Below are 24,231 nucleotides of genomic sequence, written 5' to 3'. Positions count from 1 at the left end.
CTGAAAATAGAATGCTATTTAGGAAATAAGTTTTGTTGTAATTGAACAATAATACATTATGAAATTAATACAGTCAATTATTCAGACCAAAACTTAAGAATCAATCATGTAGACATAAAAGGTAATTGTTGAGTACATTAAACAATAGAAAAAAAGTCTTCTAAAATAGTATTTTTGCCCATCACTGGTAGATACAATATAAGTCAAAGAAGATTGATTCTTTCTTACATCCCTTATATTTTTAACCTCACATTTCCAACAAAATTCCTTTGCAAATTTTTCTATATATTAATTTCAAGGTGACAAAATATATGCAATATGTAGTTGAAATTTTTCCTAAGCATAATTATGTAGAAATTCAAAATATTTAAAAATATATCAGAATAACTTATTTTTAATTTTGGGATAAAAAGTGTTCTATTCTCTAATTCACTTAAGTCTATAGTTCTTTTATACTATATTGGTTTGTATTGTATCTTTCATAGAATGGTATGGAGTAAAACAATTTCGTTTCCATGATTTAACTATTTTCAAAAATCTCTTTATACAGAATTATTTTCCAAAATTCTCTTTACATAAAAAAGAAACATCAAATCTTCATAAGACTGGTTTTATGCTGTGATAAATCTAAAAATAAGCACTCAGCTTATTTAAAAGCACCAATATAAAATAAAGCCTTTTAAAAATATTTAAAGGAAGCACATATTACTTACAAATAAGTTAGCATTATCATACGAGAAGATATAATTTTTTTCTGTAACTTATATGGTGATTTAGGTGGCCAAAAAACTTCTGTTACTCCCACATCAAAAGTGGACTTTATTTCCCCTGCCGTTAAATCTGGGCTGGCTCTATGATTACATTAACCAACAACATGTAATGGAACATGACTAGGGTTGGAACTAGTAAGCCAGAAAGGCACCCACCTAGGGCACAAAACTTAACGGGACACCAAAAACTAGTAATCAAGATAAATAATATATTACTGTGATATATTTTTGAATCAAAATTAACACAGGAGGAAAAAAACATGATAGGACTTGGAAAGAGAGATCCAATTATTTCAGCATTCCAGCCAAGTCTAGCCTTCCATGCATCCCCACTAAAGCAACCAGATATATAAATAGGCCATTACAGATATTCCAGACCTTTTGAACTGTCAGATAACTATAGCCAAGCTGTTATATCCTCAGGCAAAAGTACCAACTAGTGAATACACAGTAGTTGTATTATCAATAAAATGATAATAAAATGGTTACTGTGTTAAGCCACTAAGTTTTGGAATGGTTTATAATGCAGCAATGAAACAGTGAGATATAATTTCCATGATTCTTAAATCAGAAGAAAGGATACTCTTAGGTGAAAAATGTCTGCAATTCTTTATATGAATACCCAGGCAGCCAACCTACAACAATCAAAACAAAAACACAAACAATGAATGCATTTAAAGCATCAACTGTTCTTCCACCTTATACTGAACTCTATTTTTAAAAAGCAAAGCTTCACTTTGTTGGTTTTTGTCATTTGAAATATTGTTTCTCATTACAAATATCTAGTTAATAGAAATCATCAGAAAACAGAAACACAGAAGAAAAATGGGCAGGCCACATTCAAAGTAAACTGAAAATTAACGAGAATACAAAGCCAAATAATAACTCATTATTAACATAAATCTGATCATCACTCTTCAAATTGTTTTTATTTGATATTAGTTGAGAACTGATAAAATGCAGCATTCTACATGTAAAATTAAGAAACATGCCTTATTTCAGACAAAATTTTATCCACTATCCTAAGACCATTTTATTCATTCAACAATGATTCATTGGTAATAACTTGCCAGGGGCCATAAATATTCTCTTGTACAAAGTTTTTCTAAATGTTAAAGAAAGTTGTATCATGTGCTTAACTAAAAAATCAAATACAAAATAAATGCAGGAACATTTAAATCCTAATATGAGAATTAGCCAGATATATTTAGCCATCTTTAGTCTTTAAAACCAAGTAAAAATAACAGAAATATTACATTAAACATTGTGTATGATAGAAGGTAGTGAAGATGGACAAGAAAAATTCTTATTTCATACCAGTTACCACTGTAATCGTGTTCAGAAAATAAAGATAACTGTAGATGAATGCCACGATATTTGACAGATCTACATGCATGTAGATTCTCATGTCTTGTTCTGTAGGTAACAGATTTTTCTGGTTCTTAGCCTAGATATTGGGTGGTGTGTGTGTGTGTGTGTGTGTGTGTGTGTGTGTGTGTAAGAGAAAGAGATGCTTGCTTTTGTTTCTAAGAGGTTTTAGGATGGGGGAGGGGCACAGGTCAATTTTCAAACTTTAGCATGATCTAGCAATAAATATAATCACTTTAAAAGCTCAATAAAATTACTGATTCCCAAGCCCCTCTCTCAGAGATTCTAAGTTAGCAGACCGTAGGTGGAGCCTCAGGTTAATGTTTTATAAAAACCATCCCAGGTAATTCTGATGTAACTAGATTTGGGAATCCCTAATATAGAAAATATTATTTCTGTGAATCAGGATGTTTTCTATAATTTCAGTGATTGTTACAATGTTTTCTGACTCATAAAAATGAAAAAAATCATAAATATGTTATCAGAGAGAACCATTTTCTGCATATACTTTTTGATTATCAAATAATAAATAACTTATATAGGTTTTTGAGGGCTACTCATACATACCACATCACCAAATGGTACCAAATTTGGTGTCTCCTGTGTTGTTTCCTGTTCTTCACTATCAGATCCTTGAAGAGTTTTTCTCAGCAACTACAATGTAGATAAATTAAGATTTAGGAAGAGAAAGAAGAATATAACTAGGTGAAACATTAATTCAACTCAACTATTGTATAAGTCTCTAGTAAATATGAGATCTCCTTGGTAGTGGGGTATTAATATGATTAATAAACTCATCCTTATCCTCAATAAGTTAGCAGAGAAATAAAAATGTACACAAATATAAAATAGAGGGAATCATGAAAGATGAAGAAAGTACACAGTTTTTCAGTTTGTTAAAACATTGAATATTTAGTAGGGTATCTTGAGAAGCTTATAAGGAGAATTCCAGTTGGCCCCAGTATAGGAGACACCTTGAATCTGAATCTCTACTCAAATATACATATACATATATATATGTATATATATATATACACACATATACATATATACATATACATATATAATATACATATAGTTATATATACATATATACATATACATATATATACATATACATATATATACATATACATATATATACATATACATATATATACATATACATATATATACACACACACACATATATATATATACATATATATATACATACATATATATATGTATATAAACACAAAGGAAGCATAAACAAAATCATCCTGAGAAAGAGAAAGTTCAACACGGAGCACAAAAATTCTGACCACAGGTCTAGGAGTTGGTAGTTCACAGCAATGGCCACAAAGAAGGGACCGGAAAGAGAAGGACCAGAAGTAGTTTGTAATGATGAGCACTGCTTCTGGGGTGAAGGTGTCAGAAAAGAAGAGATATCCCTTCAAACATGGCAGGGAAGTAAGAGGGGAAAATTAAGCATACCAGAAAAACAGAAGAGAACAACAGGTTATGCCCCTCCTCTCCCCTTACCTCCCATCAATTACAACTTCATCCATTTAAAGAAACTGTACTTCAATACACTGAAAGAAGAGGGTACACATAAACCATGACCAAGAAATGACTACCAATAAGGAAAATCAGACCAACTCCTTTAAAAGCTATTATAAGGAGAAAATGGGGAGAAATCTTCAGATGACAAAAATTCTTCCTCCCAAATAACAAAACAGAAGTATAAAACATGAGATTTCAAATTGAATTAAGTATCTTCAAACAAGCATTTGAAGATGTTTTTAAGCCTACACTCAACAATTCATTCATTTATTCAACAACTAAAACAGAAGCTGACCAAAGAGAAGAAAGAAAAAATAAAATAAGTGTTGATCAACTCAGCAAAGAATTTTTTTAAAAAGACAAACCATCCCAGAAATAAATACTAACTTACAAAGTGCCCAATGTAGCATCGATTCAAATAAAAGCTTTATAAGAGGCATTGAAGAAGACAAGAAGCCAGTGAAGAAAGTGATAATGACATAGAGAAAGAAGAATAAAGGGTCAGAGAAAAATGGGTGAATTAGAAGGCAGGAAAATGAAAAATCCTCAAAAAAGAAAAACAAAACAATGAAGGAGAAATTAATGTTTAAAGTTATAATCCAAGAAAAATTTAAGGAATAAGAGAAAAATCAGTATGTGGGTAGGACTCACTATGTGTCTAGAAAAACTGGCTCATAATGATCAACTCCAAGATAGGTCCTAATAAAATTATTAGGCTTTATAATACACCTTTCCTACAGAAAAATGACCAAATTATCTACAAAGATAAAGAATACTAGCATCATATTTCTGAAGAGCAGCATACAAAGCAATGCAACTGTAGAGCTGTATTTTTATAAAGTTCAAGGCAAGAAAAATCAAGCTAAGGATTTTTATCCAACCAAGTCTATTTTTATCCAACAAAGTAACAACATTCAAGAATCAAGTCTATTTTAAAAATACATGAAACAGGCATTCTAATAACACTTTACTCTTGAGCTCCTCCCAAGAAATCTACTAAAGATGAACTTCAACCAAACCAAAAGATAGTGGGGAAAACTTCAGCATAAGTCTTATAGAGAAGACAGGCACAGTGGCTCACACCAGTAATCCCAACACTTTGGGAGGCCGAGGTGAGTATATCACTTGAGGTCAGGAGTTCGAGACCAGCTTGGCCAACATGGCAAAACCCCATCTCTTCTAAAAATATAAAAATTAGCTGGGCGTGGTTGTGTACACCTGTAATCCCAGCTACTTGAGAGACTGAGGCAGGAGAATTACTTGAACCTGAAAAGTGGAGATTGTAGTGAGCCAAGATCACACCACTGCACTCCAGCCTAGGCAACAGAGTGAGACACTGTCTAAAAAAAAATCTATGGAGAGAAGTTAATATATTTAATTGCAGAGTTAAGATTAAAGTAAGGGAGAAGATATGGGTGTGTGATGGTTAATATTGAGTGTCAACTTGATTGGATTGAAGGATGCAAAGTATTGCTCCTGGGTATGTCCCCGAGGGTGTTGTCAAAGGAGACTGACATTTGAGTCAGTGGACTGGGAGAGACAGACCTACCCTCAATCTGGGTGGATACCATTTAATCAGCTGCCAGTAGGGCTAGGATAAAAGCAGGCAGAAGAATGTGGAAAGACTAGACTAGCTAAGTCTCCTGGCCTCCGTCTTTCTCCCAGGCTGATGCTTCCTGCCCTTGAACATTGGACTCCAAGTTCCTTAGCTTCTGGACTCTTGGACCTACACCAGTGGTTTGCCAGGGTTTGTACTCTGGAAAAGGGAAATACAAACACTAAAAAGAGGAAGACAGGCTGGGCACAGTGGCTCATGCCTGTAATCCCTGCACTCTGGGAGGCCAAGGTGAGAGGATTGCTGGAGCCCAGGAGATTGAGACCAGCGTGGGCAGCATAGCAAGACCCCATCTCTACAAAATAATTTTTTAAAAAAATTATCCAGGAGTGGTGGCTCATTCCTGTAGTCCCAGCTACTCAGGAGGCAGAGGTGGGAGGATTGCTTGCACCCAGGAGGTTGAGGCTCAGTGAGTTGTGATCATGCCACATACTACTGCACTGCAGGTTCGTGACAGAAGGAGATCCTGTCTTAAAAAAAAAAAAAAAAAAAAAAAAAAAAGTAAGGCAAGAAAGAGCCCTGTAGAATTGATTGGACTGAAGTCATGAATCCACACAAGTCTCTCTGCTGAAAAGTCCTAGAAGCAATAACACCTCAGTAGCAATAAGCACACTTAGCACCCCATATCTTAGGTTTCTAAATACCATTATCCATGAAAAGAAATTTAATAAATTCAAGGCTGGAAAAGGGAATGTATAGATGAGGAGAGAACACCTTTTGTGGCCAGAAAGAAAGGATGTGTTCAAGATAATGTCCAAAAGCCATAGAAGCCACCAAAAAATGTGGCCTGCCGGCAATTCTGGAACACTGTAAATATCAAAATAATGAAGGAAAATAATGTATTAGAACCTACTGAACCCACAAATATATACTAATAATGGGCAAAAAAAGAATAAAGAACTCTTCCTTTTAATAGATTGCCAGCTGGGAAAAGTGAAAGGAGTGGCAAGTTGAAAAACTACCATTTTGCACCATCATAGTAAGATGTTTTGAGAAAAATCACCAATACAACCAAATCTAGGGGGATGAGTTTTATGGGGATAAAAGTATTTATACTGTCTTGAATCTCCCTACAGACTGCTTATTAGATGTAAGGGTGTATAGTAGCTTATACCTCTTGGATGGCTAATCAAAATTAACATCATGTGCCTGGTGCAGTGGCTCAAGCCTGTAATTCCAGCACTTTGGGAGGCCAAGGCAGGAGGATCACTTGAGGCCAGGAGTTTGAGATCAGCCTAGGCAACATAGTGAAACATCACCTCCACATAAAATTTTTAGAACTTAGCCAGACATAGTGGCATGTGCCTATAATTCCAGCTACTCAGGAGGCTGAGGCAGGAAGATCACTTGAGCCCAAGAGATCAAGGCTGCAGTGAGCTATGGCAGTGCCACTGCACTTTAACTTGGGTAACAGAACAAGACCCTGCCTTAAATAAATAAATAAATAAATAAATAAATAAATAAATAACATCATCAATATAACCCCACATGAAAAGTCTTTAGGGTAAATGGCAAAGTTCTATTTCTTGGTCAAGTGGTGATTACAAAAGGATTTTCCTTATATTTCAATGAAAAAAATTTATTTGTATGATTTTTTGTATGTGTTTTATTTTATCATATAAATTTAAAATAGTAATAATAAATCTTAACATGAGAAAAATTAGGGAAACGTGAATACTAGATTGGGTAATATTAACGAATTATTCCTAAATTAGGGTAGTTATGGCAATATTATGGTTATGTTTTTTAGAAAAATAACCATTACAATTTAGAGATATACACTAAAAGATTTATGCATGAAATAATATAATATCTGAGTTTGCTTGAAAATAATCTGAGATGGGAGGGGGATAGAAGTGGGTAGGGATACAGGTAAAACAAGATTAATCATAAATTGATAACTGTTGAATTAATAAGTGGGTATTTGTATTCATTGACCCATTCTATTTATATACATTTTAAACTCTTCCATAATAAAACCTTAGAATAGGTCAGATATACACACCTCATCACAAAATTTAATGGCTGAATGAAAATAAACATCAAAGTCCTTCATGATCCGTCTTCTGCTTACCCCTAACTCCGTATCCTAAGATTCCTCTTCCCAAGTGTCCTTTGTTTCAGCCACCCTGAATCAAGAAGAGTTTGCTAAATGCTGTTTTTATGCCTTTCCACCTTCTAAGATTAGGTCAGGCTACCTGGGAAGCAGACTTTGAGATGAAGATTTGAATGCAGGAAGTTCATTAGGGAGAGCTCTAGGGATCACTTCTTACAGAGGAGTGAAGAAGCAGAACTGGGCAGAGGGAGACGTTGAAGAGCAATGCAATCTCAAGAAAGACCTCAGCCAATCCAACAGGAAGCTCTGGAGCTCAGATAGCCCTTCAAAGCTGCCACAAATTGAAGAGTCTGGTTCTTTGAATACATCCTGTCTTACAGAGAAGAGTGTGATCTCGAGGAACATAGCTCTCTTTAAACAAGGACAAGTCCTGGAGAAAGACTTATCTGAGAGCTATCAGCTGCCAGCACTCCCAATATTTAGGGAAATGAGTACTTCAGTCCAGGAAGACAGGGTCACAGGAGATCTGGGTGGTACCCTCTGCCATCCACTACATAGTACCCTTTCAGTCACTTGTATCCATTTGTTGCATATAACAAATTCTGGGAGCAACTCCTCCAGGACTTTTTTTTACCTGGGAAAACTTAAAAGAGGAAGGTTAATAGAATGAACTATTAACCTTCTGTTAATAGTTAATAGAGTGAACTATTATCCTCCTTTGTTGTACAGGTCACTTGATCTAATGTGAGTTCATGAAGGATCCTGTGTAAATGGAGCAAATGCTCTGATCCTCTGCTGCTGCACCTGGCTTCATAGCCAATACTAATGTTCTTTATCCCCTTCCTCCTCCACCCATGCTACATTCCCCTCACCCTCTGCTAGCAGTTCTGCTAGTCTAACGGTTTACCTGGTGAAGAGACACAGACTCTCATCCTTAAGGAGTCTGAGCTCCTGGTTACCTTGGTCAAGCATGATTCCTACACTTGTCCATTTACTACCAAAAGTGGGCAAGGGACTGGGCACAGCAGCTCACGCCTGTAATCCCAGCATTTTGGGAGGCCAAGGTGGGTGGAACACATGAGGTCAGAAGCTCAAGACCAGCCTGGCCAACATGGTGAAAATACAAAATACAAAAATTAGCCGGCCATGGTGGCATGCGCCTGTTGTCCCAGCTACTTAGGAGGCTGAGGCAGGAGAATCACTTGAACCAGGGAGGTGGAGGTTACAGTGAGTCAAGATCATGCCACTACACTCCAGCCTGGGCGACAGAGTGAGACTCAAAAAAAAAAAGAAAAAAAGTGAGCAAGGGAATTCCAAGAGATTCCCAGTGGATCATCTGAGAGTTCTCTCCTGAAAATCAGAATGATGACTCCTGTCTTTGCTTGTTTCCTGGCATGAGATGCCCAAAGTGACCTGTAAGAAGCTATCACCTAAAGTTTTATTTTTTTTTTCCAAGAGTTTTGCTGAGTTCCAGGACAAGAACATTTTCCTCCTGTAAACCAGGACTTTGAAGCTAGAAGCTAATCAGAACTAAGAGTTGCAGGAACCAGAAACACAAATTCCCCAAAAGTGGGTTCCTGAGAATGATGATCAGCAGGACCACATTTACATTTTTTTTTTTTTTTTGAGACGGAGTCTGGCACTGTCGCCCAGGCTAGAGTGTAGAGGTGCCATCTCGGCTCACTGCAACCTCTGCCCTCCCCCACCTCCTGCCTCCAGGGTTCAAGCAATTCTCATGCCTCAACCTCCCGAGTAGCTGGGAATACAGACACCCACCACCAGGCCCAGTTAACTTTTTCTTTATCTTTTTTTTGGAGGGAGGATGCCTTTTCATCTTTAATTGCCTGGAAAAGTGGAACACAGAAATTACCTAGTCTTTACATTTAATGAAAGGAGTGATTATAAAAATTTCAGAGGGCAATTTTTTTTTATTGCACTTTAAGTTCTGGGGTACATGTGCAGATCTTGCAGGATTGTTGCATATATACACACATGCCATTGTGGTTTGACGTATCCATCCCTCTGTCAACTACATCAGGCATTTCTTCCAATGTTACCCCTCCTCAACATCCCCATGCTCCACTGTCCCTCCGCTAGCCTCCCACCACACAACAGACCCCAGTGTGTGAAGCTACCCCCGGTGCCCATGTGTTCTCATTGTTCAACATGCGCCTATAAGTGGAATATGTGGTGTTTGATTTTTGTTCTTGTGTCAGTTTGCTGAGAATGGTGGTTGCCAGATTCATCCATGTCCCTACAAAGGACATGAACTCATTGTTTTTTATGGCTGCATAGTATTCCATGGTGTATATGTGCCATATTTTCTTTGTCCAGTCTATCATTGATGGTCGTTTGGGTTGGTTTCAGGTCTTTGCTATTGTAAACAGTGCCGCAATGAACATATGTGTGCATGTGTCTTTATAATAGAATGATTTATAATCATTTGGGTATATACCCAGTAATGGGATTGCTGGGTCAAACAGAATTTCTATTTCTAGATCCTTTAGGAATCGCCACACTGTCTTCCACAATGGTTGAACTAATTCACACTCCCACCAACAGTGTAACAGTGTCCCTATTTCTCCACATCCTCTCCAGCATCTGTTGTCTCCAGATTTTTCAATGATCACCATTCTAACTGGTGTGAGATGGTATCTCAATGTGGTTTTGATTTGCATTTCTCTAATGACCAGTGATGAGCATTTTTTCATGTTTGTTGGTTTCATAAATGTCTTCTTTTGAAAAGTGTCTGTTCATGTCTTTTGCCCACTTTTGAATGGGTTTGTTTGTTTTTTCTTGTAAATCTGATATAGTTCTTTGTAGATTCTGGATATTAGCCCTTTGTCGGACAGGTAGATTGCAAATTTTTTTTCACATCTTATTGGTTGCTGGTTCACTCTGATGATTGTTTCTTTTGCTGTGCAGAAACTCTTAAGTTTAATTAGGTACTACTTGTCTATTTTGGCTTCTGTTGCCATTGCTTTCGGTGTTTTATTCATGAAGTCCTTGCCTACGCCTATGTCCTGAATGGTTTTGCCTAGTTTTTCTTCTAGGGTTTTTATGGTATTAGGTCTTATGTTTAAATCTTTAATCCATCGGGAGTTAGTTTTAGTGTAAGGTGTAAGAAAGGGGTTCAGTTTCAGCTTTCTGCACATGGCTAGCCAGTTTTCCCAACACCATTTATTAAACAGGGAATCCTTTCCCCGTTGCCTGTTTTTGTCAGATTTGTCAAAGATCACATGGTTGTAGATGTGTGGTGTTACTTCCAAGGCCTCTGTTCTGCTCCATTGGTCTATATTTCTGTTTTGATACCAGTAGCATGCTGTTTTGATTACTGTAGCCTTATGGTAATAGTTTGAAGTCAGGTGGCATGATGCCTTCATCATCTTGTCTTTGTTTTTTGTGTTTTTTGGTTTTTTTTTTTTTTTTTCTTAGGATTGTCTTGGCTATGTGGGCTCTCTTTTGGTTCCATATGAACTTTAAGGTGTTTTTGTGTTTTTTTCCAGTTCTGTGAAGAAGGTCAATGGTAGCTTGATGGGGATAGCATTGAATCTATAAATTACTTTAGGCAGTATGGACATTTTCACCATATTGATTCTTCCTATCCATAAGCATGGAATGTTTTTCAATCTGTTTGTGTCCACTCTTATTTCCTTGAGCAGTGGTTTGTAGTTCTCCTTGAAGAGGTCCTTCACATTCTTTGTCGCTTGTATTCCTAGGTATTTTATTCTCTAGCAATTATGAATGGGAGTTCGCTCATGATTTGGATCTCTTTAAGTCTGTTATTGGTGTATAGGAATGCTTGTGATTTCTGCACATTGATTTTGCATCCTGAGACTTTGCTAAAGTTGCTTATCAGCTTAAGGAGATTTTGGGCTGAGATGATGGGGTCTTCTAAATATACAATCATGTCATCTGCAAATAGAAATAATTTGACTTCCTCTTTTCCTAATTGAATATCTTTATTTCTTTTTCGTGCCTGATTGCTCTGGCTAGAACTTCCAATACTATATCGAATAGGAGTGGTGAGAGAGGACATCCTTGTCTAGTGCCAGATTTCAAAGGGAATGCTTCCAGGTTTTGCCCATTATGATACTGGCTGTGGGTTTGTTGTAAATAACTTTTATTATTTTGAGATACATTCCAATGATACCTAGTTTATTGAGAGTTTTAAGCATAAAGGGCTGCTGAATTTTGTCAAAGGCCTTCTCTGCATCTATTCAGATGATCACGTGGTTTTTATCTTTGGTTCTGTTTATGTGATGGATTATATTTCTAGATTTTCATATGTGGACCAGCCTTGAATCCCCAGGATGAAGCCTACTTGATCATGATGGATAAGCTTTTTGATGTGCTGTTGCAATTGGTTTGCCAGTATTATTGAAGATTTTTGCATCAATGTTCATCATGGATATTGCCCTGAAGTTTTCTTTTTTAGTTGTGTCTCTGCCAGGTTTTGGTATCAGAATGATGTTGGTCTCATAAAATGAGTTAGGGAGGATTCCGTCTTTTTGTATTGTTTGGAAGAGTTTCAGAAGGAATGGTACCAGCTCCTCTTTGTACGTCAGGTGGATTTTGGCTGTAAACCTATCTGGACCTGGGCTTTTTTTGGTTAGTAGGCTTTTAATTGCTGCCTCAACTTCTGACCTTGTATTGGTCTATTCAGGGATTCAACTTCTTCCTGGTTTAGTCTTGGAAGGTGTAAATGTCCAGGAATTTATCCATTTCTTCCAGGCTTACTGATTTATATGCATAGAGTTGTTTGTAGTACTCCCTAATGGTAGTTTGTATTTCTGTGGAATCAGTGGTGATATCCCCTTTATCATCTTTCATTGCATCTATTCAATTCTTCTCTCTTTTCTTTTTTATTAATCTGGCTAGTGGTCTATTTTGTTGATCTTTAAAAAAAAAAAAAAACAGCTCCTGGATTTACTGATTTTTTAAAGGATTTTTTTTTTTTTTTTTTTTTTGGTGTCTCTATCTTCTTCAGTTCTGCTCTTAGTTATTTCTTGTCTTCTGCTAGCTTTTAAATTTTTTTGATCTTGCTCCTCTAGCTCTTTCAATTTTGATGATAGGGTGTCGATTTTAGATCTTTCCTTGCTTCTCATGTAGGCATTTATTGCTATAAATTTTCCTGTAGACACTGCTTTAAATGTGTCCCAGAGACTCTGGTATGCTATGTCTTCGTTCTCATTGGTTTTGAAGAACATCTTTATTTCTGCCTTCGTTTCATTGTTTATCCAGTCATCATTCAGGAGCAAGTTGTTCAGTTTCCATATAGTTGTGTTGTTTTGGGTGAGTTTTCTTAGTCCTCAGTTCTAATTTGATTGTACTGTGGTCTGAAACACTGTTAGGGTTTCTGTTCTTTTGCATTTGCTGAGGAGTGATTTACTTCCAATTATGTGGTCAGTTTCAGAGTAAGCGTGATGTGGTGCTGAGAAGAATGTATATTCTGTGGATTTGGGGTGGAGAGTTCTGTAGATGTCTATTAGGTCCTCTTGGTCCAGATCTGCGTTCAAGTCCTGGATATCCTTGTTAATTTTCTGTCTCATTGATCTGTCTAATATTGACAGTGGAGTGTTAAAGTTTCGCACTAATATTGTGTGGGAGTCTATGTCTCTTTGTGGGTTGTTAAGAACTTGCTTTATGTGTCTGGGTGCTCCTGCATTGGGTGCATATATATTTAGGATAGTTAGCTCTTTTGTTGCATTGATCCTTTTACCATTATGTAATGCCCTTCTTTGTCTCTTTTGAAAAATATGGAATACTTCATGAATTTGCATGTCATCCTTGTGCAGGGGCCTTGCTAATCTCTGTATCGTTCCAATTTTAATATACGTGCTGCCGAGGTGAGGACTCATTTTTTTTTTAAAGCAGAGATAGGATTTTGCCATATTGGCCAGGCTGGTTTCAAACTCCTGACCTCAAGTGATCCATCCGCCTTGGCCTCCCAAAGTGCTAGGATTATACGCATGAACCACCGTGCCCAGCCAGGACCACTCCTACTTCTAGCCCTTAATTCTCAGAACCATGCATTATATCTACTGGAAACATGCCATTGATTCATGGTATACACTGTAGCCTAGAGGATCACATCCCATCCATGTGAGGCATCACTTCCAAGCTGCCACTTCAGCTGTGCTTTCAACAGGTCATCCGTTGCTCTATCATGGTAGCAGCTTTGAGTGCTGCTACAAGTAAGAGATCCAGTCCATGGTCATAAGACCACTGCCACACCTCCTCTGTTGTACAGGTCACTTGGTCTAATGGGATTTTATGAAGGATCCTGTGTAAAGGGAACAAATCCTCTTAAACTCTAAGATAGTGCTGGTTACAGTCTGTAAGCAGCAAACAGATATTCATACCCAGAATGTATATTGATTCCAATGAAGATAAATTAGTTTTACTTCATTGTAGGCAACTTGTCGCCAACTGGCTTATTGGTCTCCTCAAGAGAAAATGTCACAGTGGAAGCTCAACACTGGTCTTTGTTGCTGGCAGGCTGGGCATGCAGTAGCATCAAGAGCTAGTTCAGCATTGGTGAGTGCTCACTGTTTTAGGTATATCCACATGCGTCTTCCAGAGATCTGCTTGTTCCCAATCTCTCAATATTTTTCCTTCCTAGCTGCGACTAGCTGGTCACTGCCTGTGAGTCTGCATATTCTAACATCAGACCACTCTCTTCCCACACAAAATGATTACTAGTTGTACCATCTGAAATTCTGCCCTTTGGGTGGATTTCTCCTTACTGCTATCTTCCTAACTCTGAGTAGGACTGTAGTGAAGCTACAATCCATTTTCAGCTGGCATCCACATACCAAGCTGAGCCATCCATGAACCAAGGTCAGTCTCTTTCCTCCTCCATCAGTTCAACACCTCGTGTGGGCACAGGTATGAGCTGAGACAGAGGTACTGGTACAACAGTGATGGATGACATGGAGTTGGGTTTGACAAACCAACTCATGATGAGAAGTTCTGCCTTCATGGTCACTTGATGTCCCAAGGTCAGGTGCTTTATCTCTACTAAGGCCTGGTCACAGGCAGTGTTTTTAAAGATAATTTTCTCTACAGATGGTATGGCCTTGCTCCAGAAGCCTAGGGATTTACATTGTAAATACCTTATTTGCAATAAACTCCAGATCGTATTGTTTCCCACCAGAGATACCTTTAATATCATAGTCTGATGGATCACCTGTCCCAAGCAACTGGGCCATTTGGACAGTAGCCTAGATCTACTGCAATGCCCTTTCTGTTCTGGGCCCTGTTCAAATTTGGCAGCCTTTTAAATTGCCTTTTTCTAGTGTATCATTTTGATTGCCTTCTGATTCCTTTTTGTGTACATTTTTTAGTTACTTTCTTAGTGATTACAATGAAGACTACAATTAACATCCTAAATTTGTACTACTCTAGTTTGAGTTCATACCAACTAAGCTTCAACAGAATAAATTTTTTTTTTTTTTTTTTTTGAGACGGAGTTTTGCTCCTGCTACCCAGGCTGGAATGCAATGGCGTGATCTTGGCTCACCACAACCTCCACCTCCCGGGTTCAGGCAATTCTCCTGCCTCAGCCTCCTGAGTAGCTCGGATTACAGGCACGCACCACCATGTCCAGCTAATTTTTTTGTATTTTTAGTAGAGACGGAGTTTCACCATGTTGACCAGGATGGTCTCGATCTCTTGACCTCGTGATCCACCCACCTCGGCCTCCCAAAGTGCTGGGATTACAGGCTTGAGCCACCACGCCCGGCCAACAGAATAAATTTTTCAAACTCTACAGCTATATAGCTTCCTCCTCCCCATTTTTTGTTGTTGCTTTTTTTTTTTTTTTCTTTGAGACAAGAGTCTCACTCTGTCACCCAGGCTGGAGTGCTATGGTGCAATCTCAACTCTCTGCAATCTCCACCCCCTGGGTTCAAGAGATTCTCCTGCCCCAGCCTCCTGAGAGCTGGGGTTACAGGTGTGCACTACCACGTCCAGCTAATTATTTGTATTTTCAGTAGAGATGGGGTTTCACCATGTTGGCCAGGCTGGTCTTGAACTCCTGGCCTCAAGTGATCCCCCTGCCTCGGCCTCCCAAAGTGCTGGGATTACAGGCATGAGCCACTGTACTTGGCCCTACTCTTTTGTTGCAATCACAAATTACATCTTTTAAAAATTGTGTGCCATTAACATACATTTATAATTACTGTTTTGTGTATTTGTTTTTTAAATCACATAGAAAATAAGAGGAGTTACAAACCCAAAATACAATGATACTTGCTTTCATATTTACCTTTGATGTTAACTATACATCAAAGTTCTTTATTTCTTTGTATGACTTCAAGTTATTGTCTAGTGTCCTTTTATTTCAACTTGAAGGACTCCCTTTAGCATTTCTTGTAGGGCATGTCCACTAATGGTAAATTCCCTCAGTTTTTTTGTTTTGTCTTTTTAAAAAAAATCAGAGATATCTTAATTTCTCCTTCACTTTTGAAGCATAGTATTTCTGGTTATAGAATTCCTGGTTAACAGCATTTCTTTTAGGTCTTTAAGAATGTCATCCCTATCTTCTGGAATCCATGGGTTTTTTCATGAGAAATATGTTTTTAATCTTATTGAGGATAACTTGTAGATGACAAATTACTTCTCTCTTGCTGCTTTCAGGATTGTTTCTTTATCCTGGGCTTTTGACAACTGATTATAATATGTCTCAGTACAGAGCTCTCTGCATTTATCCTTCTTGGAGGTTGTTGAGATTCTTCCATGTGTAGATTCCTATATTTTATCAAATTTGGGAAGTTTTCAGCCATCGCTTCAAAGATTATTTTGTTCTTTCTCTCTCTTCTCCCCTTCTGGTATTCACATTAAGCATATATCACTATGCTTAATGGTGTCCCACAGGTCTCTTAGGCTCTGTTCATTTTTCCTCTTTCTTTTTTCTTTATGCTCCCCAGATTGAATCATTTCAAATGTCCTATCTTCAAGACACAGATTCTTTCTTCTGCCTGCTTAAACCTATTAACTCTTAGTGGGTTTTTTATTTTAGCTATTGTACTTTTCAGGTACAGAATTTTAGTTTTTATCATTTCCATTTATTTATTGATATCCTCTATTTGTTTTTACTTCATTCTCCTGGTTTCCTTTAGCTCTTTGAGCATATTAAATATAGTTGATTTAAAGTCTTTGTCTAAAAATTCTAATGTCTGTGCACCTCCTCAGAGACAGTTTTTGTTCACTTTTTTTCTGTGAAGAGGCCATACTTTCTTATTTCATTGCATGCTTTTTTTGTTGGATATTAGACATTTTAAATACTATAAGTTGGTAACCCTGGAAATTAGATTCTTCCTCCTCTCAGGATAGTTTTGTTTGTTTGTTCACTTGCTGTGAACTACAGCTGTTTAGTGACTTCTAAACTGTTTATGTAAAGTCCATATTCTTTTTCATGTGTGGTCTCTAAAGTCTCTGTTCCTTTAACAGATGTTTCCTTCACCTCCAGGAGATGAGAGAGAGAGAGAGAGAGAGAGAGAGAGAGAGAGAGAAGATAGGGAGAGTTCTATGTTTGAAATTTAGCTGTCTGTGTTAGGACACTCCTCCAATGTTTAACCAGGTAATTTACATCTCTGTAAATCTCTGATCATTTTCATTTATCGTTCATTTCCTCCTTCTACTAAGCCTATAGAGCAGACAAAGATGAAAGCTTAGAGTCTTCTCAAGTCTCTCCCAAGTGTACATCCTGTCTTGGACATGCACGTGGTTTTCTTAATTCCCCTATATACACAGGCACTTTTGAATGTCCTAATTTCTCAGAGAAACTCTCTCCCTAGAGTGTCTTGGTACTCTATTGTATCTCAATTCTAATCTTTTGCCCCAGATGGCCATGGGTTAGCTGGTTGTCTTACAAAATTTCAGAATAATGCCTGCTACTTTTCCTTCTTGAATAAACTCCAAGTTAGGTGAAACAAAGGCCAGTAACGTATGTCAGTCTTTAAGGTAGGCACTAGACAGGTTAGAACAGACAAACACTCTTCTCTGAGAATAAGGTCTGTTCTGCTCCCTCCAGAAGCAAGGATTGGGGTCCCACAGTGGGAATATGGACTGGCACTTTCAAGACTGCTGCTAAGTCGAGGAAGAGGTTGGGATGAGTGCAAGGAAAACATCACAGATGCTTTCCTACTGATTTTAAGTTACCTTTTTCTTGCTTCAGCATTCGCTTGGTTGTAGTAAATATTTGCCTATTTTCCAGAGCTCTGAAAAGAGAACTTGGAGCTATCTATTCTATCATTTTGCTAACATCCCTCCATCTGTCAGCCTTTGGTGTCACACAATATAGGGGTAAAGGAAGTATGTGTCTCTTTCCTCTAGAACTTGAAGAGGCCTACCATAGTTGTGCTTTCTTCTTGACTGTGGGATGTGCAAAATGCAATAATTTGTCATTTACTTTGTACGGGATGCCCTAGCATGTCCTAGGCCACTGGACTATTAAAAATTTTATTGATATGTCAAAGTCTTAAATCTCCATAGGGTTTATCTGCCATTCTCTGGAATGGCCTTTAATTTACTTTCCACTCCCTGCTCATCTAGTCCAATGAACATAAATAAACTGGACCAATATGATGTTCGGCAGACCTCCAGATGGTCCAAGTCCCTACAGACCATATTATAAGAGAGAGAAGGATAATTAATGGAGCCCACGTCATAGCCATAGATGTATACTGCTAGACATTCCAACTAAATGTGAATTGTGGTCCCCCTTTCTTAAAACAATAGATTCAATGGCCATGTGAAAAGTACCTGAGTTCATGCTGATATAGTTTAGCTAAGATATTGCATTTGGCAAAGAAGCTTCAACTGGGGTTACTACTTGATTGAATTTCTAATTGTCCACTGTCATCCTCCAGGATCTATCAGACTTTGTAAAGGCCAGACAGATTTATTAAATGGGGGATGGAATGAAAGTTATCACCCTTGCATACATTAGGTCTTTAGAAGTGAAATTATCTCTGCTATTGGATGTGACATTGTTTTTGAATTACTATATGGCCAAGGTAGAAGAGTAGGGAAATTTCAGAGACTTCTATTTTGCCTTTCACAGTATGATAGCTCTTACGGATTAAAAAATCAATGTAAAAAATTCTGCCAGTTGTCAAGTATATCCATTGTAATCATACATTTAGGGAATGAGGAAATGATCACTATATGGGAGTATGGATCCACTCTGAGCCAGACCTAGGCCAGAACTCCATTTATTAGTTGGCCTCATAAACCCATACTTTAACAGAAGGGACATTATGCTTTGGGTTCCTGGATAGTAATGTCAACTAGATCCTGTATTCCACAATCCTCAAAATATTTGGGCATTTTCATTTTCCTGGTGGACAATTATCAAGTAAATGGCTGAGTTCCTTTGGTGAAGGAATGAGGATATCATTAATTTTATATTTGCCATGGTGTTACAGGGTCCTCCCTGAGCATCTGGCCTCTCCCTGAAATAATAGGTTCCAGGTATGAAAACTAACATTCAGAAACTAGCTAAGTTATTGTGACTTTTTATTCAGGCAGCTGTCTTCAGTTTCCTAAGCATCCATTATTGATTTTGTTTTGTTGTATAAATTAAGCAAATACTCTTGCTGATTGCTTATTCTTGTCTCTAAGAATATGTGCTCTATAAATTACCCCATACCTGTCTGCTGATATGCTGCCTGGCTGCCACTGACCTTACCACACATTACAATAATTATACTTTCTAAGCCCTATGATTTCAAGATTCTATCATCCTTATTGATACTGGGGAGTTCAGCTCTGCTTTCTCAGTGATGCTGGTGCCCTTTTCACCAGTACATTTCTTATTGATTTGGCAAACTTAGAATCCACCAAATCCTCCAGGACATATCGTCATATGGTGGCTTTTCTAGCCATACACAATATTTCCACTCTAGTATGCCCATTTCTGAGTCTTTGATTCATGCTTTCACCATCTGACAAAGTCGCTCATGTGTTTACACTTAAAATCATTTTCTCCAAACCCAAAACCCATCCTAGCAGTATTGTAGCCCTACTTCCCAGGGTCCTCCCCAGGTGTGAAATCCTGCAACACAGGAAAATGCTTCCATACCAGTAAGCTCTATCTTGTTTGAAATTTTGTGTTCTACTCTCTGTTCACAATTCAACAACCTCAGGATCTAGCCCCACACATATTATCCTGATTCCTGACAGTAGATATCGATAGGTTCTACATCTTTGGGATATAGTACCTTTCTTCTTTTAGCTGACTCAGCACTTCCCCAGCTGGAATACATTGTCATTTAACCCTAGTTATTGATCTGGTAGCCAAAGGGGAAGGTGGGGGTGGATCCTGAAGGGAATAGGGGAAAATCCAAGTTATCTTGAAATTCAGAAGCCTCTGCATCGTCAAGCAAGGAGAAAGGACTAGCCTTTAACACAGAGGAGTGTTACTGGAATACATTTATATTCCCAGAGGGTTAAGAACACAGAGACCAAACCCCTCCCCAACCCAACCTCCCTGGCAGGCCCCAGTGTGTGCTGTTCCCCTCTCTGCATCCATGTGTTCTCATTGTTCGGCTCCCACTTGTAAGTGAGAAAACGCGGTGTTTGGTTTTCTGTGTTTTAACCACTATCATATGCAGAGTTCTAAGACGGCTCCCAAGATTCTTGGCGCCAGCAAACACACACCTTCTGCCGGTTATTCAAACGTAATTCAAGTGCTGCTGTAAAAGAATTTTGCAGATTAACTAAAGGCCCAAATCAGTTCATTTTAAATTAAGGAGAGTCTCTGGGTGGGCCTGACCTACTCAAAAGTCCTGTGTTAGTCTATTTGTGTAGCTATGACAGAATACCTCGGATTAGGTAACTGATAAAGAAAACAAATTTATTTCTTACAGTTTTGAAGGCTAGGAAGCGCAAGGTCCAGGGGCCCACATCCGGTGAAGGTCTTCATGCTGCATCATTCCATAGAGGAAAGCAAGTAGATGAGAGAAGAAAAAGGCAGCCACACTCATCTTTTTTATCAGGAGCCCACTCCCAGGATAATGGCATTATTTCATTCAGGAGGGCAAAGCCCTCAAGACCTAATCACCTCTTAAAGGTCCCGTCTCTCAACACTGCGGCAGCGGGGATTAAGTTTCCAACACATGAACTTTGGGGGACACATTCAAACCAGAGCAAGTCCTTTAAATCTGGGCCTACAGGTCAGATAGGAAAGTAATACATTTAAAGCATGAGAAATTTTCTGTTACTATCTTTGAAGATGAAGAAGATCACGTAGTAAGGAATACATGTGGCTTCTAAGAGCTGAGGGCAGTTCCCAGCTGAAAGCAAACAAAGAAATGGGGACCTCGGTCCCTACAACTACAAAGAACTAAATTCTACAACAACCTGAATTAACTTAGAGATTGATTCTTCCCCAGAGGCTTGAGATAAGCACACAGCCTGGCCAGCACCTTGATTTTAGCTTTGTGATACCCTGTGTAGAGAACATATCCACACTGTACCTAACTTCCAACCTACAGAGGTGTGAGCTAATAAATAGAAGATGTTTTAAGCTGCTATATTTGTGGCAATTTTTAATGCAGCAATACAGATGCTCCTCAACTTACAATAAGATTACATTCCAATAATCTCATTATATGTTGAAAATATTATTAAGCAGAAAATCCATTTAATACATAAAACCTATCACATATCATAGCTTAGCATGGCTATTTTAAACATCCTTAAACACTTACCCTATAGTTGGACAAAATCATTTAACACAAAGTTGGTTTGTCATGTAATTTATAGAATACTGTATTGAAAGTTAAAAAAAAAAAAAAAAGAATGACTCACTGCTGCTGCCCAGCATGCTAATTCATACTGCATATCGTCAGCCCAGGGAAAAGATCAAAATTCCAACTTTGAAGTACTGTTTCTACTGAATACATATCGCTTTCACGCTACCACAAATAATCATAAATAGAACCATTGTAAGTTGAGAACTGTCGGTGTAATACCAAATACAGCCACCACTTTAATATCAGTGAGTTTGAAATCTGCTACCCAGAGGAGCCTCTCAGAAAAGTGACTCAAGATCTTCCTAACTAAAAATGATCATCATTGCAACATGCTGGTCTTAACCTAATGTGAACTAGGTACTGTCTCCCACAGATAGCAGCAATCCTGCTTGCAAGTAATTCTAATGTTCCTTCAGTGATCAGTTACAAAAAGAATTGAAATTGTGTTTCTTAAAATAGTAGGTACACTAGAATGGGGCAATAAACAGACAGCTTTTGGTTTTTAGCTGTGTGATTTCCTCCAGAGTAACCTCACTAACTAATATTTGCGGGTTCGTACTTAACTTTCCTTTTTTTGTGTATATCACTACATATGATGGTCAGCCTTTTAAAAATATGACACTTTTGAAAACTATAAAACATTAAACATAAATTTAAGAAGTATTTAAAAAGTAAAGTGAAAGTTGGGGGAGCAGAGATAAATGGAAAAGAGTGGGAGAGGAGGAGAGGAAACTGGCCATCAAAAATTTAACCTGCAAAGGAGAATTATATTGATCCCCAACCTTTGCAGAAGTTCAGTAAACATGGTCTTATTTGTAACTATTAACTTCCAAGGAATCTTTGTTGTTACATATTTTTCAAGAATTGCTTTGTTCAACTTTTTAAGTGTATGACAAACTCTCAGTTATGTTGCAATTTTTGTTTCAAAGTATATAACAACACTGCTGATTTTTGTAACTTGACTTTGTATCCTGCAACTTTACTGGATTTATCAGTTTTAACAGTTTTTGGTGAAGTATTCAAAGTTTATAAAGTATTTATCATGTCATCAGCAAATATAAGATATATCTAAGACCATGTTGTCAGTAAATAGAGGCAATTTCACTTCTTCCTTTCCTATCTGGATGCTTTATATTTATTTTCCTTGCCCAATCGCTCTGGCTAGGGCTTCTAGTACAATGTTAAATAGAAGTGGTGAGAATGGGTATCCTCACAATGTTTCTGAACTTACAGGAAAAGCTTTCAGCTTTTCACCATTGAGTACGATGTTAACTGTGAGCTTTCATATATGATATGCTGAAGAGATATCTCCATTCCCATGTCATTGCAGCATTATTCTCAACAGCCAAGATATGGAAACAAGCTAAGTACTCATCAGTGGAAGAGCATATAAAGAAAATGTGGTGTATATACACAACAGAATACTCTTCAGCCTTTTAAAAAAAGAAGAAAATTCTGTCATTTGCAACAACATGAATGAGCCTGGAGGACATTATGCTAAGTGAAAAATGCCAGGTACAGAAAGACAAAAGCTGCATGGTCTCCCTTGTAGGTGTAATCTAAAAATGTAGAACTCATAGAAGTAGAGAACAGAATGCTAGTTACCAGAGGCTGAGGAGCAGGAAAAAGAGATGTTGCTCAAAGGGTACAAAGTTTCTGTTAGAGGGGAAGAATAAGTTTTAGTGATCTACTGCACAGCATGATGCTAATATTAACAGACTTTGAATGTTCTCACCACAAAGAAATGTAAGTATGTGTGGTAATGGTTATGTCAATTAGCTTGATTTAATCATTCCACAACGTATATATCTATCATCACATCATATTGTAGCCCCAAAATATAAACAATTATTTGTTAATTAAATATAAAATAAACCAAAAACTATAAAAATAGGTCTTGGATAATTTTATTGTTGCATTTGACTGGTTTAATGTGTTTTATGTATAGGATTTCATATTTTAAGGTAACTGGATGACAATTACTGTATTGTCATAAAAATATCAAACTGATATATGTATTTGATGTGTAATCTCATGCTTTCTAATGTTTTGATAACCTTTATTTTAGAAGCCTATTTTGAATGTGCATTTTAATATAAATATAAAATAATTTGGAAAGTTAAAAAATTCCTTAAGAATACTAATGTTCAATTCATCCTTTAGCAACCTGGCTAAAATACTGCTTCCCCCTCATTTTACTACCTTTTTACCTCTTCATTCTCATATTAGCAGAGCTCTCTTCAATGGCAGCATCATCAGCAAAACAACTCTGGCAAATTTCTATCAGAATCCTGAGGAAAGGCTGTAAACATTAATCTCATAAAGGCTTCTGATGCCACCTAGAATTTCTCCTGAACCTGTAGATAACTTTTATTTCAGTTAATTCCATTGTGCCTTTCTTCTCTGCTACCTTTGGCCCCACCTTGAATGGAAGACCCTTGTAACACTTCTTTTTAAGTCTGTAAAAGCTGTACATTCACTCACATTATCTGCACTTCTTCCCCAGTGACTTTTTTTACCCACTCTCCTCTTTAAAATCCCACATATTTACCTTTTCCTAGAATACTCTTACTTCCTACCCTAATTGAATCCTCACTCTTCTTATATTAATTATTTGACATTTACCAGTATGCTGGCACAACTATTAATATATGCCTCACAATATACTTATTCCAGCTTGAAGTGTTCTTGCCCTCAAGAGATTCAGTGTAGTGTTTAAGACAGACAAGTAAAAACAAAACAATTACAGTTTCATTAGAAGAAAAATGATCAAGGAAAAGGGAAAGTTTTGTCTCCACCCTTTCTTCAACCCAGCAAGTTAACTGATTTCATTGGCCAGACATTGCCATTCATGGTGCAAGTTACATGTACTCATTCTTTGAGGCTAGTATTACCCCGATGCAAAAACCAGACCAGGATACAACAATGAAAAAGAAATCTACAAGTCAATATTCCTAAAGAACATAGATGCAAAAATCTTCAACAAAATACTAGCAAACTGAATCCAACAGCACATCAAAAAGATAATAACATACCATGATCAAATGGGATTTATCCCAGGGAATGCAAAGATGGTTCAACACATGCAAATCAATAAGCATCAAACATCAT

The 24,231-nt window shown here is 37.4% G+C and overlaps 1 protein-coding gene and 1 non-coding gene across 2 annotated transcripts in view; both read right to left on the bottom strand.

Annotated features, from left to right (window-relative positions):
- Positions 1-24,231, bottom strand: part of C2CD6 (C2 calcium dependent domain containing 6) — a 92,921-nt gene that overhangs the window by 65,323 nt on the left and 3,367 nt on the right. The window contains 2 exon segments of the mRNA XM_074400171.1: positions 1,354-1,405; positions 2,706-2,792. Of these exon segments, the coding sequence (XP_074256272.1) occupies positions 1,354-1,405; positions 2,706-2,792 (139 nt within the window).
- On the bottom strand, positions 13,108-13,211 carry LOC120364400 (U6 spliceosomal RNA). The gene has a single exon (XR_005579662.1). It is a non-coding gene; the product is annotated as a U6 spliceosomal RNA (small nuclear RNA).

The sequence above is a fragment of the Saimiri boliviensis genome, chromosome 5 (genome assembly GCF_048565385.1).
Source record: "Saimiri boliviensis isolate mSaiBol1 chromosome 5, mSaiBol1.pri, whole genome shotgun sequence".
NCBI classification, from domain to species: domain Eukaryota; kingdom Metazoa; phylum Chordata; class Mammalia; order Primates; family Cebidae; genus Saimiri; species Saimiri boliviensis.
The sequence above is the reverse complement of the archived record's forward strand: the minus strand, read 5'-3'. Positions and strand labels throughout refer to the sequence as shown.